The sequence below is a fragment of the Suricata suricatta genome, chromosome 11 (genome assembly GCF_006229205.1).
Source record: "Suricata suricatta isolate VVHF042 chromosome 11, meerkat_22Aug2017_6uvM2_HiC, whole genome shotgun sequence".
In the NCBI taxonomy this organism is placed as follows: Eukaryota; Metazoa; Chordata; class Mammalia; order Carnivora; family Herpestidae; genus Suricata; species Suricata suricatta.
This window is the reverse complement of record NC_043710.1, coordinates 9,843,157-9,861,035: the sequence shown is the minus strand read 5'-3', so window position 1 is coordinate 9,861,035 and position 17,879 is coordinate 9,843,157. Positions and strand designations below refer to the sequence as shown.

Here is a 17,879-nt window from a genome sequence, read left to right as displayed (position 1 = left end):
GGCTGAACACGTGGTAGGGCCCCCAGCAGAGCGCGAAGGCCGCCACCACGGCCGCCACCAGGCGCACGAAGCGGCTGGGCCGCCGGCGGCCACGGTGGCGCAGCTGCACGCTCACGACCGCGTGGCTCGAGGTGATGATGGCCAGCGGCACGACGAAGGCCAGCAGGAACTTGCTGACGGCCAGGGCTGCCTGGCGCGAGTTGCATGTGGCGTTGCGGTCGGACCCCGGGCTCAGGAGCAGCACGTTGTAGTAGCACATGATGCGGCCGTCCAGCCGTGGGATGGTGTCCCGGAACACGAAGTAGGGCACAGTGTTGAGCACGGCCAGGGCCCAGAGCACCAGGCAGACCCTGTGGGCCGCGGCCACCGTGCGGTGGTTCTGCGCCCACACGGGACGCACCACCTGCAGGCAGCGGTCCAGGCTGATGGCGCTGAGCAGGAAGCCGCTGGCGAACATGTTGAGGAAGAAGATGGAGGAGTGCAGCTTGCAGAAGGTGGTGCCCAGCTCCCACGAGTGGCCCACAGCCAGGAAGTAAGTGAAGAAGGGGAGTGTGGCGGTGGCCAGCAGGTCGGACAGCGCCAGGTGCAGCACCCACGTGGTGACCACAGTCTGGCGCATGCGGCAGCCCACCACGAAGAGGATGAGTCCGTTCTCCACCAGGCCCAGCAGCGAAGCCAGCCCGTGCAGCAGCACCGATACGTGGTCCATGTAGCGCATGCTGGAGTTGCTGTGGCCTTGGATGCTCCTCATCTGCTCCAGGACCGGGCAGAACAGCTTGAGCGTGACATTGACAGACATGGTGGGCTCTGTGGTAGAGAGGAGGGGGTCCTGAGATAGGCAGTTCGGCCGGTGGGAGGGGCGGGGAGGGGGGACCCTCCCCCAGGGGATTGGCATCTGACCCCTGGATGGTATAGACGAGGCTGGCAGGGATCAGTGACATTGAGCCCAGGCAGGCAGGTGGGGGGAAGAAGGTCCCAATGGCACACCTGCTCACTGTGCAAACTTGGGTGAGCCCCTTAACCTTCCTGGGCCTGCTTTCTCCTCTGCCACATGGCCATCTGTCATAACAAGTCCTAGCTCATAGGGCTGTTGGGAGTGTTCAGCGAGTTAATATACATAAACATGAGCAGAAGCCCGCACACAGGAAGCACCACATCAGTGTTGTGACTGTTATTAGCAGGTCCCCGAGGGCTACATGGAGAAACAAGGCCAGGCCATGCAGGACTCCAATCCCCAGGGGCATTGGGGCACTGCAAGAGGCCCCACCTGAAGGACAGGAGGGGCCAGCCGGCCTGGGGGATGGGAGTGGAAGGAAGAGCCTGTGCCTTTAAGGGATGCCCCCTCCCTATCCACAGCACCCCTAGATCTTGCCTCTCTGCAGCTTCTCTGTGCGGCCCTTGGCTCCCACAATAGTGGCAGGTTGGGTGGTTGACTGAACGAAGGAGCCAGCCCCTCCTCTGATAGTTGGAGAGGAAATAAGATAAGAGTAAGGAGAGAGCTAGGGCGTGAGGAACTGCCGGACTCTGGAGGCCCAATGAGGCTGAAAGACTGTCATGCCCAAGGGCGCCGAGCTGCGCTGCCCGCCCCAGGTAACCCAGCCCATTCATTTACCTTGGTAATTGCATTATTCAGCAGGTAACGATTGAAAATCTACTCAGGTAAGTGCTGGGGCAGCCAGCCTCTGGCAGATGTGCAGACACCCCAAACGTACACACTCACGGCTTCATCAAAACCCCAAGACTTCCTAATGTGAAGCTGGTTGAGATCCAGGAGGGCAGGGCGGCGGGGGTGGCAGGGAGGCTGCCGGCAGGAGGTAAGGGATGGCTGGCAGGGACTGGGAATTCAGATTGTCCTGTGGCGCCAGAGATTCCAGTAGGTCCTTTGTGTAAGTGCTCTCTTGCTCAGGACTCTAGAAAAAAGGCGCTAGAACTTCACTCCATCCCATTTTACAGGTGAGAAAGCTGAGGCTCAAGCCACCCAAATAACACAGACAAGTGGAGAAGCAACCTTTTAGCACTCAGCCTGTTTGTTCTCTTTTCTCTACCTCTGCTGTAAGCTTGGGGGAGGAAGAAGAGAAGGAAGTGGGGGGTGGTCTTCAGTACCCGCATTTCCAGGGGTAGCACTGTCAGCCCAGATGAGAAAACCCACAGTTTTCTCTGGGCACCAGGAGCCTTTGGAAGGTGAGGCCCCAAGAAATCAAAACTAGACCTTTCCAGGAAGACGAGTCCTGGGAGATGGGGGTGCAGGCAAATGGGGAGCAGGGCGGGCAGTTGGACCTGTGCTCCCCAAGAATGCTTACACTTCCTAAGCTTTAGAGTTTCCAGAACAATTACACTCACGGTGACCCTGTGAGACCCCATTTTTCAGACGAGAAAACTGAGGTTCAGAGAAACATAGCAACTTGCCCACATTCCTCAGCTGCAGTGGTACAGCTGGACTCCACCCTGCAGACAGATGAATGCCATCCCCTCAATGCGCTGGAACCTTCCCTGCAGCACAGCAGCCTCGTCTCACAGCAGGTCCCGTGGGGGTGCTCAGGGAGCCCAGTCCTGCTGCATACACCCTGGGGACCCATCGGGATCAGTCTTTCTGTCCGTATGGAGTTGGGCCCCAGCCTCCCAGGATTCTCACAGAGCCCAGCAGCTGGGGTCCCGCCCTGGTGGGGCTTAGGGACAGAGAACGCAAGCTTTTTGAGTCATTTACCCTCAGACTCCTGTCATCGTCCCACGCAGAGACCGCTTGTGAGTCTGGGAAGAGAGGCTCTTGTGGTTTACCCCCATGCCTGGCTTCCAGTGAATGTCCAAGAAACCGTGCCCTTCCCTTCTCTGGGCAGCGTGTCCCCTCCAGTCCTGTGAAACCCAATCCTCTACCATCCTAGCCGTGAAGAGCCTCTTCCCTGTCAAAACAGTGCCTTCATGGATCCAGAGAGGGCACTGAGGCTGCTCAGCCCCCGGGCTATTGTTGCTTCCTTACCTGGGCACGGGAGACAGGATTCCAGCCCCAGGGACAGTCAGCGTCTGGTGGCAGCCGGAGAAGGCACCGGGCAGGCGGGGGGGAGTGAGGCTGAGGGAGGAAATAGCTATCAGCCACAGAGAGAGAGAGAGTGTGTGTGTCTGTGTTTGAGTGTGATTGTGTGTGTTCAGGGGTGGGGTCTGGGGGAGGGCGGGGACAACTGGAGGGTGACTTGTCACACTGGTATTCCAGTAACATTAATCTCTATCAATGGCAAAGAGCCACAACTACCAGCAGCCTGTGCTCCTCACCACCACCCGCACCCCCCCCCGAGATTTCGCAGAAGCCTCAGGTCCGATAGTCATGCCCATGGGGGAATGGGAGCATGTGTGGGGGGTTGCATTTCTGAGCGGCCGCTGGGGAAGAGAGGGTCATGGGGAAGAGGACATCCTGTGCACGTGTCCACCCCCCTCCTCACCCCAGAGTCCTCAGGAAGGCAGGGCACGGCAGTGGGGAGAGCTGGGGCCAGGCCAGCCTGGCAGCCCCAGCTGGGAGGTGAGCCAGGCCAGGTTTTGCCATTGTGAGCAGAGCAAGTGTGTGCCTCGAAGGCTTGGCAGCGAGGTGTCTTCGTTCACAGAGTGCCCAGCACACAGTAGGTGCTCATAGAAACCGGTTCTTGTCCCTCCAGGGGGAAATGTGTAGAGGCTTAGGAGGGCAAGGGCAATGCAGCTTTTACTTAAAGTGGGCTCAGAACCCTGGGTGAGCTGACTGAGCTTCAGAAGTTTGCATTTAATAAGTTTGCACTTAATTGCTCCCCAGGGTCGTTGCTGCCCTGGAGTCAGGAGCCATTCCTTCAAACCCAGCATCCCAGCACATCGGAGAGACTCAGTAGAACATGTTGAAGACCTCAGTATCCCCCATATCAGGGCAAGGCACCCCCTCCCACGGGATTGACCCCAGGAATCTTAGACACAGGCTCAAGCCTGGGGCCTGGCGCTTCCAGAACTTGCTGAGAGCCTGTGATCCTGAGTGAAGAATGTGTAAAATACCACGAACTTGTGATGGGGATGATATTTCTCGCTGTAGCCCAAGGTGGCAGATCGGTAAGAGCCTTGATTATCCAAAATATTCCCGCTGGGAAGTGTCCTTTCCTGTAGGTCACAGAGGGCTTGGTCTTGAAGACAAGTGCCCACAGCCCTCCCAAGAAAACAAGCGGGTGCCTCCATTCCGCTTTGGGGAAGGGAGCTGCATCCCTACCCACCCCACCCCTGCCCTGCTGACCCTTAACATCCTCTTAGGTGGTGCAGAGGGTGGAGGGTGGAGGGTGGTGGGTAAACTCAGGGCCTCTGAGGCCCCACTGCCTGCCTTTGGATCCGGCACTGCCGCTCCCTGGCCGCGTGCCCTTGGGCAAGTCACTTCACAGCAGAAAAGTAGAACTGTCACAAGGGACTCCTTCTGGACAGCCCCTGCCCCACAGTGCAAAAGTTAGTGTACAGTCTGCCCTTTGGGCTAAGAAAGAATCCCCCCTTCGTCTTGGTGTGAGAGCATCAGAGGCTTGAGCCTCTTCCCCCCTGGATCCCAGCCCTCCCTTGCCCCTTGTGCAGTGAACATCTTGCACAGTCTCCCAGGGCGGCCCTGCTAAGGGGCTTCTTACCTGAAATCCTCACTCCTCGGCCCTTTCCCCCCACCCTGGTTTCCAATCCTGTAATCACTGTGGTGGCTCATCTCCCAGCCCTCCCTGAGGACCACTTAAAAGCTGCTAAAACAAACAAAAAAGCACTCCAGATGAACAGGGCCCTAAGGCATTTTCTAAAGAAGGAGGCAGTGACGTTTGTCTGTTTGTCCTCGTGGGGCCCGGAGGCTGCACTCCCACGGTGGACACAGACCTCTGGGAACGAATTTCCAGAGCCTGCGTGCCAAGGTCTCTACACGTTAGATGCCGGGGCATGGTGCGCCTCCTCCCCGCTGGTTGCAGGACCCGGAGCCTGAGAGAGAAAACCTGCGAGCAGAGGGGGCCTGAGGCAGGGCCTCGCTGGCTGGAAGCAGGGGACAGGAGCCTCCGGTGACCGTCAAGAGCTCAGGCTGGGGGCACTTCTGTGGCTTAGTCAGTTAAGCGTCCATCTTTGGCTCAGATCATGATCTCGCCATTTATGAGTTCGAGCCCGGAGCCCAGCTCTGTGCTGACAACTCAGAGCCTGGAGCCTGCTTCAGATTCTCTCTCTGCGCACCGCCCCCCCCACCCCGCACCTTGCTCTCGCTCGCTCTCTCAAAAATAAACATTATTGAAGAAAGAGCTCAGGCTGAGTTTAAAAAGGAGAGAATCCTATCAGGGGGTCTTCATGGAGTCCTCCACAGCGTCATGCGGGTTTGCCCCATGTGCCGAGGGCCCCACGGAGAGCAGGGTCCAGAGGCTGGTGACCCAGGCCTTTGCCAAGGGCCTGAAATAGCGACACCAGCGATTCTCTGCTGAGTGTACATCGGAACCTCCCAGAGGGCTTGTCAAACCCAGGATGCTGCCACCCCCTCCCCAAAGTATCCAGTCCGGCAGGTTGCATTTCCATCAGGTTCCCCAAGAGACACTGGTGCTGCTGGTCCAGGGGGGCCACAGAGAATGCTTGGGTCTGGTATTAGCTGAGGGCCTTCCATGACCACCTTCCCCGCCCCCGCCACCACTGTGAGGGTCAGAGAGATAACAAGGCCAAGTGCTCAGCTCAGAGCCGCCACAGGGCGGGATGCACAAGCCAACTCCCATTTATTTAGTTATTTTTAGTGCTTTGATCTCTGTCTCTTCCCCACTCCAGACAGATTGCATTTGCCTTTTCCACTCGCATACTGGCCGAGAACCTTATTCTGGAAGCACCTGAAGCCCACACCATAAGAGGTAAACCACAAAATCTCTGCGAAAGACAAGTCCAGCCCTGTGCCCCAGAGGCAAAGTAGGTATTGTTATTACCCGTCCTTGCTGTCTGCGTGACGCTGGTGGGCAGATAGCCATGAGGCTGCGGTGTGCAGGACACAACGTGAGGGAGCAGAGGGAAGGGGCAGATGCTTGTTACAGCCACACTGCAGCCAGGGCCCACCCGACGGCTTTCTAGATTAAGAAGCCTCAGGCCCGGGGAAGCTGGTGTCCCCACCAGGAGCGAGGGGGCCTGGATGCTTCTCTGAGCACTGGGATGAGCACCCCAGTGCCTTTGCATGTGCCATTGCCATGGCCTGGAATGCCTTTTTTTCCCTTCACCTACTCATCCTGCAGGACCACTTTCCCAGGTCATAAGTATCTCAGGCTCCCAAGAGGATGCTTATGACATCAAGTGTGTTCAATTAACAGTCACTGGAACGAGCCCCCATCCACCAGCCAGGGACTTTCCCCGCAGCCTTCTCCCTCTGCCCCTGCCTTCAAAAGTAAATTTCCATTTTCCTTTCTACTTTTTTTTTAATAGTTTATTTTGAGAGAAAGAGAGCATGCATGCAAGCAGGAGGGGGAGAGAAAGGGAGAATCTCAAGCAGGCTCTGTACCGTCAGCGCGGAGTCCAACGCAGGGCTTGATCCTACATGTGAGATCATGACCTGAGCAGAGATCTAGAGTCTGATGCTTAACCCCCTAAGCCCCCCAGGCACCCCTCCTTTCTGACCTTTTTACAGCAGTTAATCAAAGGTCTAGCTCCCACATGCCACTGCCATGAAAATGACGAAAATGAAATTTTAAAAGGTAATGGAGAAAATAAAACATTAAGAAGAGATGAGCGTCCAACTTCCGCTCAGGTCATGAGCTCACGATCCGTGTGTTCAAGCCCCACATCGGGCTCTGTGCTGACAGCTCAGAGCCTGGAGCCTGCTTCCAATTCTGTGTCTCCCTCTCTCTCTGCCCCTTCCCTGCTCATGCTCGCTCTCTCTCTCTCTCAAAAACAAATAAACATTTAAAAAATTTAAAAAAGAGAGAGAGATGAGCAAACTGAAGTTTACAGAGTGGCCAAGTGGGAAGCCAAAATCCCAGGTCAGGTCCCTCTGACCTGACCCTCTTTTCTCCGCAGTAAAAACAGTGGTGGCTTTTATTGCCATTGTGTTCAAGTGACGCTGCACATGGGGCCTCTTATTTCATTTTCCCAACCGGCCTACAAGTTAGGCACCTTTACTGGCCCCGTTATACAGATGAGGAAATCGAGTCAACAAGGTCTCCGGTGGGTGAGCAGAGGAGCTGGCATCCTTCCCAGGCTGGTGGCCTCTGGTGCCCATGAGCCTTTGCAAGAATTGGAATCCTAATCAAGGGGTCGGGGCTGCCCCTCTCCAGGACAGCTTGGCACAACTTTTCTCAAAGGCATCCTTCTGCCCTTGGCCGTGAGGAGGCTCCCTTGTTCTTTCCCTGCCTTTCCAGAGCCCTGGAAGACATGCTGCTTTAGTGTTTATCTGATTCCATCCCTACCATAGTCATTCCCATTTCTGCTTTACAGATGCGGGCAAGTCCCTTTGCCCCTGAGCAGCGAGCGCAGGACAGAATCCAGGCTGTCCGCGCCTCTGGCAGGGGCTCTCTCCCCCACATGAACCCCGCTTCCGGAACCTTCTGCTCTGCTGTGGCAGAAAAGCAAATGCACATGGAAGGAATGACGCAGCCAGGGAACCGCCACCTCCGTGGGTGACTGCTTGCGGAGGACCAGGGTGGTCACATGCTCAGTCTCAACGCGGCTCCTACATTCAAAACGAAACCATCACTGGGCTGCAGAGGCAGCGGGCAGACCCCGTCTCACCCAAGCGTTCGAATTTCTATTAGCAGTGATAGGAGAAACCAGTGTGGTGAGCCTCCTGATGGAATACCCCGAGAAGGACACAGTGTCACTCTGGGCTGTTCCTGCCTGTCATGGGCTGAATCGTGCCCCCCGTTCATATATGCATGCCCTAACGCCCCAGCACCTCGAATGTGGTTGTATTTGGAGACAGGGCCTTTAGGGGGCGATTAAGTTAAAATGAGCCCATGAGGGTGGGCTCTAATCCAGTCTGTCTGGTGTCCTTTATACGAGGAAATCTGGACCCACAGAGAGCCGAGAGAAGATCACAGGAGGACACGGAGAGGAGTCAGCATATGTGAACCAAGGAGAGTGGCCGTGAGAGAAACCAGACCTGCAGACACCTTGACCTTGAACTTCCAGCCTCCAGAACTGTGAGAAAATAAATTTCTATTGTTGAAACCACCTATGTGGCTGTATTTTGTTACAGCAGCCTCAGCAAACTAATACACTGCCCCAAAATGCAGAACCTGAATCTAATCAGGTGGAAACACCAGACAAACCGGACCGGGGGCTGTTCTGTAAAGAAATTGGCCTGTACCCCTCAAAACATTAAGGGTATGAGGAACAAAGAAGATGGACTCTGCCAGGTTGGAAGAGTCTAAATAAAGAAGCAGGATCTTGGTCTTGGATTGGAGCCTTGTCTAGGGGAAAAAAACGTCCTTTGCTATAAAAGTCATGATTAGGACAATTGGGGAACTGAATAAGGTTTGTACGTTAGACAGTCGTGTTATACCAGTGTTGACATCCTGGTTTTGATCGTTTCCCTTGTGTTTTAGGAAGTACCGTCTGCAGTATTTAGGGGTAAAGGGAGAGCCATCTGCAAGCAGCTCTCAAATGGTAAAGGAGCAAGTGGCTGTGGGTGTCTGTGTACATAATGGAGAGAGAAAGAGCTAAAACAAATGTGAAAAGACACAGTGTTAAACAAATGCAATTGAGTACATTTCTAACATCCTATTGGCTTTCTGCAAACATGCATGAAATCAGGCAACATCCAGGCTAACAGACGGAAGGCGCGCCGAGGAGCTGTCCAAAAAGACTTTCCTAGGCAGAAGGGGTGGGAACACGGAAGTTACACCAGCAAAAATGGGGGTTGGTTCATTGCAAAGTCACTTTCTTTTAGGGCATGGTAGGATGGCAAGGGTCTGTTGGGCAGGTTACCGGCTAGTGATAATCTGGCGATTCCTCCCTGACTGATTGAAGATTCCATTTTTGGGAGACCCAAGACTTGAAGTGTTACTTTGATGTGGGGCTTAGTATAAGTGACTCCATTTGAGATGTTTTGTCTTGTTTTTTCGTTTTTGCTTTTGTTTCCTTTGTGTGTGTGTGTGTGTGTGTGTGTGTGTGTGTGTGTTTTGTTTTGAGAGAGGGCACAAATGATTGTTTTTTGTTTTGAGAGAGAGAGAGAAGCGGGGGCTCATGTTCACCCACAGCAGGGCCTTGAGCTCACCGGATGCAGGACTCAAACTCACAGACCATGAGATCATGATTTGTACCGAAGTCAGATGCTTAACTGACTGAGCCACCCAGGTGCCCACTTTTAGCTTGTTTTCAACAAGAGTGAACATTTGAGGAGTCCAGGTGAAGGGTACATGGAAATTCTTTTCAGGAAGTCAAATTCTTTCAAAATAGTTTAAAGTCTTCCCTTGTCCTTCAGGAAAAATCCACCTTGCCAGCCCTGCCCCCTCCAGGGGCCCCGACATGCCTGAAGCCCACGTTTGCAGCCCTATGCCCTGATCTCCCCAAATTCCCTCTGCCTCAACACGACACCACCACCACCATCCCCTGTGCCCCCCACACTTCTGACATCCACCACCCCTGCCCTGCCCTGCCCGTGGTACCCCAGACGACCCACCAAGTTTCCCCCACATAAGCTCCCGTCATGGCAAAGTTCATCATCACCAAGTGCTAAGTCATTTCCACATAGGACTTGTCCTACCCATTCTTCATCGCTGTCTGTCTTTCTGTCCACGCTTCGAGGTTGGATTACCATCCCCAGTTCACAGGCAGGAAAATGAAGCAGAAAAAAGTGATGTCGCCCGACGATGGCTAGAAGAGGTAGGGGCTGGGTTGGAGTCAGTCCCTGAAGGACGGAGCCACATGGCGCACAGCTGCTGGGGCCCACGCTCAGTGGCGTTGGCTAACTCTGGTGGGCCGGGCTCTGCCAGGCCAGGACGAGGCACTCCCCTTACACGCCAACGGCGCTCACGAGCCTTTGGGACAGCCTGGCATGTGGGGACCCCTGCCGCCTGTGGCCAGTCTCCCTGTAGTTGTTAATGGGCTTTACTTCTCTGGACTGTCCGGGCTTGAGCGCAGAGGTCCCGGGTGCCCCGCACCCAGGGCCCCTACGGTTACCGCTGCACATTCGGGCAGCATGCTTATGACAGTTAAGGAACCCTGGTGATCCGCTGTCATAAGTCCGTTTCCTCAGCCTCTACCTGAAGTCCTCGTTCTGCTCCAGGATCCCACCCAGGTGGCCCGTTAGATTTGTTGGCTGTCCTTCTTATTTTTCATTAGTGGTCTCATTAACGTCGTGACCCTCAGGAGAGCCCCGTGGGGGCCCCTAGTCTGTCTGCCAGCCTGTCCCGACCATCCGTCTGCACACTCTTAGGGCAGGGGCAGTGTCACGGCCTCTGGGGTCTGCACAGCCATCCCGAGAGCCCAGTTAGTAAACTAACCCCACCTGCTGCCCCCCTACCATGGCCCCTGCAGCCCTCAGTGGCCTGGAGCCCCCAGTGCACACAGGAGAAGGCCCTGGAGAGCCAGACTGGGCAGGGAAGGGACGATGAGGGACTTGGAACCAGTCCACTCACCTACCAGCAGCCTCATCCCGTCCCAGGAGTTTCCCTCCTCCCCACCTCCCAGCCAGGATCACTCAGCGGAGCCAGCATCAACCCCCAGCTGGAAGGCGGGAAGTCAGGGTCAAGGGCAGCTTTCAGAGCACCTTCAGGACCCAGGCCTGGGAGGGTGCCTTCCTTGGCCTCCAGGACAGGAATTTCACCAGAGCCCCTGGCGGCCGGGCAGGGCTCCTCCAGGTGGGCCCCCTTTGCAGCTAGAAGCTTCCAGTAACCACCTTCCCCATATAAGGCCTGGGCCTCACCTGGTCATGAGCCAGTTGTCACAACCCAGTGCGGGTTGTCACAGTGGCCGTGGCGTGTCTGGTGCCGAGAACCCCGGCCATGGTCTGGGGTTGCTTCGTGGCGCTGCTGCTGGCAGCCACCCTGGGGCTGGGTCAGCGGCCTCGCCCTGAGCCTGGTGTCCGGGGCCTGCGGCACAGCTCTGACTGCGGAGCCAAGGGCATGCAGTTGCTGGTGTTTCCCCGGCCAGGCCAGACTGTCCGCTTCAAGGTCATAGGTAAGCTGGTCCCCGCCTCCTTTGCTGCAGGAGCAGGAAGAGGAGAGGCCTCTGGGCCCCCACTCTGTGACCTCGCTGGGGAGGGGGAGGGAACAAGGTGAGTTGCCAGCCTCAGTTTCCCTGGTCCCCTAGGGCCTCTCTTCCCACGGTAAGTGTTCACGGCCATCTTGCTGAGAGGCAGGTGTTGATCCGTTGGGCCCAGGCTCTACGTCCGTAACCACACTCAGCTGATGCTCAGGCTACTGGTGCCCTGGCCACTCAGGGGCAGGGCCCTGGTGGGTGTGGCCTGGTACGGAGAAAACGGGGGGAGGGGGCACATGAATCTGCAGCTTTTAAACTTTGTGTTGTTGAGCAACTTGACCTAACCTTTCTGAACCGCTGTTTCCTTAACGGTGAGATGGGAAAGATGACCCCACCCTAGCTATGTACTCAAACAGGCGTTCAGGGGGACATACCTGCCCCCCACAGCATGTCCCCCAGCGACTGCGGTGGCCGGTTAACCTGATAGACAGGTTACAAGGTGCCAGTTCCAAATCCTTGGCCCCTTGTTGGGTGCCCTGAGAAGGGCCAGGCTCAGCGCCTCAGCCACGGCACGGGGATGCTGGCTTGACTCGAACAGATCTAAAATACCCAGCCCAGGGACGCCTGGGTGTCTCAAGTCGATCAAGCAACTAACTTTGGCTCAGGTCACGATCTCAGTTTGTGGGTTCGAGCCTCAAGTTGGGCTCTGTGCTGACAGCTCAGAGTCTGGCGCCTGCTTTGGATTTTGTGTCTCCCTCTCTCTCTCTGCTCCTCCTCCACTTGCATTCTCTCTCTCTCTCTCTCTCTCTCTCAAGAATTAACATTAAAAAAAACTGTTCTAAATAAAATACCCAGCCCAGAGCCTGAGACTGTGCTAACCTTTCCTCCTCCACATTTTCATTCCTGCTGCTGTCTTGTACTGTTAACAGGACGCAAGGCTGGAAAGATCCTAAGCCCAGCTGAAGCTCCTCCCTTACGGACGGGCAAACTGAGACCAGAGGGGAGGGGCATGCCGTTAGCTAGTCACAAAGCTGAGGCTGCCACTGGGGTCTCCTCCCAAGTGGGATTTTCTCAGCAGAGGGCAGCAGCCACTGGCTTCACCCTCCGGCACAGCTGGCCCTTCCGAGCCCCTACCCCTCTCTCCCCTGCCTCAGATGAATTTGGGAACCAGTTTGAGGTCAACAACTGCTCTGTCTGCTACCACTGGGTGGCCACCAAGCCCCTGGGCCCCGCCGTCTTCTACGCGGAGTACGGAGGCTGCCATGTGCAGGAGAAGGTAGGGATCGCTGCTGGTCTCCGGGCAGAGCCAGAGGGCTGGGCGCCAGCCTGACCCCACACGGGTGGAGAGGGGGCTCCCGGTGGCTGTGCTGGTCCCACCCGCCTGTGGGCTGGTGGCCAGGACCAGCTCCCTGCCTGACGCCCTCCTCCGCCTGGGAGACCAGGTGGCCTCCACTCTCTGCTCTTTCTCCCCTGCAGGATGGGCATTTCCTCCTGAGGGTGTTCGTAGAAGCCGTGCTGCCCGACGGTCGAGTTGACGTGGCCCGAGAAGTCACTCTGATCTGTCCGAAGCCCGGCCACACCTGGACTCCGGACTCCCAGCTGGCCCTTCCTCTCCCTCCTACCCGGCCCCTCTACCCCACCCCGGAGGGCAGCTGGGGCCATCTGACCCCTGCCTCGATGCCCCTTGGACCTGGAACCACCCGTCCCACCCTGACTCCGCCCCAGTGGGGCATCTTGGAACCCTGGGGGGTTGACGAGTCCCTTTACCCAGGTACGTAGGACTTCTCCACGTGTGTACTGTCTGGGCCTTCTGGAGCAGTGCACGGCCTGACCGCCCTCCACGGGGCTCAGGAAGCCACCTGCCTCTGTTTCCCTGGAAGCTCCCACCCAGTGTGGCCCTTTCTTGTGTCCTCGCCGCTCTGTCCCATCCCCAGGTGCACCCCTGGCCCCGGAGCAGTGCCAGGTGCCCTCTGGGCACATTCCCTGTGTGGTGAGAAGAGGCTCCAAGGAAGCCTGTCAGGAGGCTGGCTGCTGCTATGACAACAGCAGAGAGGTTCCCTGTTACTATGGCAACACAGGTAGACCTCTCAGCACCTGAAAGCTGAAGACCTGAGGGCTTCCTCCCCTGCCCCTCCCCCAACACCGCACCTGCTTTACACCCAGTCCCCGGGAGAGCCTGAGCCCCAGAATGGGCTGCAGGAGGGACCTTGAGGTGGGGTGACCACACGTCCCAGCTTGCCTGATGACCGTTGTCCCAAGGAACTAGTAATACATCTTTTTTTTTTTTTAACATTTATTTTTGAAAAACAAAGCATGAGCAGGGGAGGGGCTGAGAGAAGGGGAGACACAGAATGAAGCAGGCTCCAGGCTCTGAGCTGTCAGCACAGAACCCGATGTGGGGTTCGAACCCACAAACCGGGAGATCATGAGCTGAGCCGAAGTCGGACGCTTCACCGACTGAGCCGCCCAGGCGCCCCCATTATAGATCGGCCTTCACGTGTACCCTTACCTCTTAGATCTAGAACCTCCCAATTTAAGTTTACTTAAGTAATTGCCACAACCCAATGTGGGGTTCAAACTCATGACCCCAAGATGAAGAGTCCCATGCTCACCCCTAGAACATCTCAGTTTGGATGATGATTCAGTGGTGCCCCTACTTCTGTGGCTTGTTTTGTTTCCATGCGTGAGAAAAGCTGGGCCCGTAAAGGGTGTACTCAGGCTAACAACACAGGCACAGGGAGTATGAGAACCCGGGTCTCCCACCTCCCAGGGCAGCACATTAAATGTGCTGGGTGTTGTCACCCAGCCTACCCCCCATGTCTGTGCTGCACGGACCCTAATGCTGGGGTCCTGGTCGGCCTCTTTGACCTGCCTTTGTCCCAGCAACTGTCCAGTGCTTCAGAGATGGCCATTTCGCCCTGGTGGTGTCCCAAGAAACGGCCTTGGCACACGGGATCACGCTGGCCAATATCCACGTGGCCTCTGCCCCTGCCAGCTGCCCCCCCACCCAGGACACAGGGTCCTTCGTGGTCTTCCAATTCCCTCTGACCCACTGTGGGACCACCCTCCAGGTAGGAGCGGGGCCACGGGCCGGTGCCCAGGACCGCCCCCTGGCAGGGCCTCACCCAGCTGTCCTCTCCCACAGGTGGTGGGCAACCGGCTCCTCTATGAGAACCAGCTGGTGTCAGACCTCGACGTCTGCACGGGGCCACAGGGCTCCATCACGCAGGACGGCGCCTTCCGGTGAGGGGGAGCCTTCCTTGAACAGGCTGGGCTGTGGCTTGAGGGGAGCACAGGGGAGCTTAGGACAGGCTTCAGAGCCACCTGGGCTCCTGTCCTGCTGCGTGATCTCAGGGCAGCCTCCCGAGCCGGGCTCTGGGAGCAGCCCTCAACCAGGGCCGACGCGGGCATCGGTGGAGTCTGCCTGCAGCCGGCAGGCAGGAGCCACAGCAGTGCGCGGGCCAACCGGGGTCCTCAGCAGCTCTTGTCTTTATCCCCCCAGAGAACTAAGCTCAGAAAACTAAGCTCAGAAACTAAGCTGCAAGCATCCTCCTCGAGGCGCCTGAGAACAGTGGGGGCCGAGAGTATGGCTGTTGCCACCTCCCCATTTCCGAGGTCACAAGCCAGAGATGAGGCAAAGATACCTGGGGAGGGGGAGGCGGAGCTCTGGGGGGCATGCTGGGGGTGCAGAGGGTTACCTTTTGTTGAAAGGGAGAGCATCTAGGAGCTGGAAGGAAAAGTGGGGTGGGGTCTCCCTGCAGAACACCAGGGGCCAGATGTGGGCCCCGCTAGGAGTGTGTGGTGTCAGGCTGGTGAGAGACCCCAGTCCCAGGGGCCTACCACCTATCCCTGCAAGGACAGTGACAACACTGGGGGGCTATCGTGACCAGCTCCTGCTGTCCTGGGCTGGTGCTGGGGCAGGGGCACAGGGCCCCCTAGCACTTGCTCGGTGGGGTCGCGTCAGCCCGCTGGCCCGTGCCCTGGTTGTTGCATCCACATAGTCCGTGTCTGGTTTGTGAAATTAGCAGGCCATGCTGATGCCAGGTCTCCTCCCCACCCCATGCTCTTGCACTTGGACTTCAGGCTGCACGTGCGCTGCACCTTCAATGCCAGTGACTTCCTGCCTCTTCAGGCATCCATCTTCCTGCCCCCTTCACCAGCCCCTGTGACCGGGTCTGGCCCCCTGCGGCTCCAGCTACGGATCGCCAAGGGTACGGGGTCCCCGGAGCCTCCTCTTCCTGCCCCGTGACCCCACGCACAGCCCTCCAAGGCTCACCAGCCCCTCACCCTGCAGATGAGACTTTCCACTCCTACTACGAGGAAGCGGACTACCCCATCGTGAGGCTGCTTCGTGAGCCCGTGTCTGTGGAGGTCCGGTTCCTGGACAGGACAGACCCTGGCCTGGTCCTGCTGCTGCACCAGTGCTGGGCCACTCCCGGTGCCAGCCCTTTCCAGCAGCCTCAGTGGCTCATCCTGTCAGACGGGTGAGTGGCCGTGGGGGCTGGGGCTGCCCTGGGGGCTTCCCTCTGCCCCTCCCCTCCCCCCTTCCCCTCCCCGCCTACATCCGTCCCTCCATCTCCCCCTCCCTGGTCCCTCTGGCTTCCTTGGTCTCTTTCCTTCCCAGGTGTCCTTTCGATGGTGACAGCTATAGGACCCGACTGGTAGCTTCAGACGGGGCAGGGCTGCCCTTTCCATCACACCACCAGCGCTTCACTGTCTCCACCTTCGCCCTCCTGGACCTTGGCTCCCAGAGGTCCCTCAGGGGACAGGTAAGAAGCGCCTGACCTCCATCTGTTCAGTGGGATAAGCTGGTCCCCAAAGCCCTCCAGCACTCTGCAAGCCAGAGGTCCCCAGAGGTCCCCACCCGCAGGCTGCTCCCGAGGGAGGAAGGGAAACCCAAAGTGTGGAGGCCACCAGCCCTAAATCTGAACCCTGTTCACGGTGCTCTAAAGTGACTTTACTTCTGACTCTAGAAATCACAGGTTTCAATATATTCCTCCTTGGAATGTTCCTAACCTCACAACTTCTCTGGAAGGTAAATGAGTCCACTTAGGGTATATTCAGGTTTTCCGCAGAACACATGAATAGCCCCATAGGTCACAGGCTGCCGCGGAAGTTGTTCTAGTGAAAGACATTCTCGCGTTACTACGTACAGTTCTCTCTATCTTGAGGCAGCTGCACTGGATTACACCAGATGTGAACAGATGTCCATATCGCCAGTTAGCACTATTAGGGTGGCTTCGTTCTCTTTACCATGTGCCTCTCAGGAGCCCAAGAGCCTCTCCCCTGCTGGATGAAGGCACATCTGCTGGCCAGGTCTCTGGGGGGTTCAGCTTGGCTCCACTTATCTGGCTTCTCCTTCTGGGAGCTGCCACTGGGAAGGAGGGAGGCACAGATTCCAAATTAGGAAACAACAGTTCTGGCTCTGGCCCTCAGCAGGAGGGGCTGTGGTCTTGGTCTTGGTCCACACAGCTAGACCTCCACCTTCCTGGGCCAGTCAGCAGCAGTGTGAACTCAGCCTAGGTCCTGGATTCTGGGTCCCGGTCTGGTGCTTCCTGCCCGTGGCTCCCAGCCGGCCCCATGCCCTTGACTGTATTCTGTTCCCACCAGGTTTACCTCTTCTGCAGTGCCTCTGCCTGCTCCCCGTCGGGGCTGGAGACGTGTTCCTCCACGTGCAGCTCTGGGCCTGCTAGTGAGTCTGGGGTGGGATGGGTGGGGTCTTCATTCTTCTGTCCATGGGCCTTGTTCCTGGCTTCTGGGCCACTCCAGTGGAGACCAGCCCATAGCCACTCCTCCCCCACATAGGACAGCGACGATCCTATGCTCCGCACCGCGATGCTGCCGGGCCACAGAACCTCGTGAGCTCTCCAGGGCCGGTGGATTTTGAGGGTTCCTCCAGGCGGGAGCGTCCGCTGGGGCCCACAGGTACAGGCAGGGAGGAAAGGGTGTGACAGCGCTGGAGGCGGGGGACTGACCAAAGACACAGTCTACCTGAACTGCAGAAGGGTCACCTCAGCCCTGCTGGGTGTGATCATAAAGGTCCAGTGGGTGGAGACCATCAGAGGGGCCTTGCTCAAGCCTTCAGACCCCTTCTCTCCAGCAGGCTCCCCCAGGAACGCCAACCAGAAGCCTCTCTTCTGGGTGGTCCTGCTGCTGGTGGCTGTGGCCCTGGTCCTTGGGGTTGGGGTTTTTCTGGGCCTGAGCCAAGCCCAGAAGCTCCAGGAAGTCAACAGAGGGTGACCAGGCCCAATAAACCACCGTCTCCAGCCCACTGAGCAGGTGTGGTAACGCTCTTCCGTTGCGACTAGAAAGATTCTGTCTTAGAAGCGTACTCCATGGTATCCGTTCTGTTCTGTCAGAACCATGGCCGCCCCTACAAATACTTAATAGGGGCTGCACCCTGTGTGGGGTCCAGTGCCTCCCATGCTGAATTTGGGAGGCTTAGCCTTGTGGCAAGAGGAGATGGCATTCCAGAGAGAACCAGATGAGCAAGGGTAGAGGAGGGTAAAATCGGGGCCGGGGCCGGGGCCGGGCTGCAGAAGGTAGGAATGGGGAGCCCCGAGGGTGAAATGGTCCAGGACACGCTGCTCAGCTCCCTGTGGGGAAGGGGAGCCCAGAGCTCCTGGGGCCTTGAAGGAGCTCTCCAATCTTGCTCTGAGCCTCCCAGCCACTCCCACCCAGGGACTAGGGCACTCCCAGGCTGGTGACAGCAGCCTGTTGGCCCTGATGCTGGCTGTCACAGAGGGCACGGCCACCAGACGGGTCTGTACTGC

The 17,879-nt window shown here is 57.5% G+C and overlaps 2 protein-coding genes across 2 annotated transcripts in view; one reads left to right on the top strand and one right to left on the bottom strand.

Annotated features, from left to right (window-relative positions):
* PTGDR2 (prostaglandin D2 receptor 2) overlaps nt 1-3,119 on the bottom strand; it is a 4,436-nt gene extending 1,317 nt beyond the window's left edge. Inside the window, exons 1-3 of the mRNA XM_029915454.1 lie at nt 2,705-3,119; nt 1,613-1,910; nt 4-807 (exon numbers count right to left, since the gene is read on the bottom strand). Of these exons, the coding sequence (XP_029771314.1) occupies nt 4-799 (796 nt within the window). The 5' untranslated portion in view covers nt 800-807; nt 1,613-1,910; nt 2,705-3,119. The remainder of the gene's footprint in view (nt 1-3; nt 808-1,612; nt 1,911-2,704) is intronic.
* A 7,791-nt stretch (nt 3,120-10,910) lies between these two features.
* Nucleotides 10,911-17,359, top strand: ZP1 (zona pellucida glycoprotein 1). The gene is given in 13 exon segments (XM_029915453.1): nt 10,911-11,085; nt 12,261-12,382; nt 12,583-12,877; nt 13,041-13,184; nt 13,990-14,177; nt 14,252-14,349; nt 15,190-15,317; nt 15,401-15,590; nt 15,731-15,875; nt 16,717-16,798; nt 16,912-17,031; nt 17,210-17,318; nt 17,320-17,359. Coding segments are annotated over 13 exon segments (1,836 nt in total).
* Nucleotides 17,360-17,879: the final 520 nt, after the last annotated feature.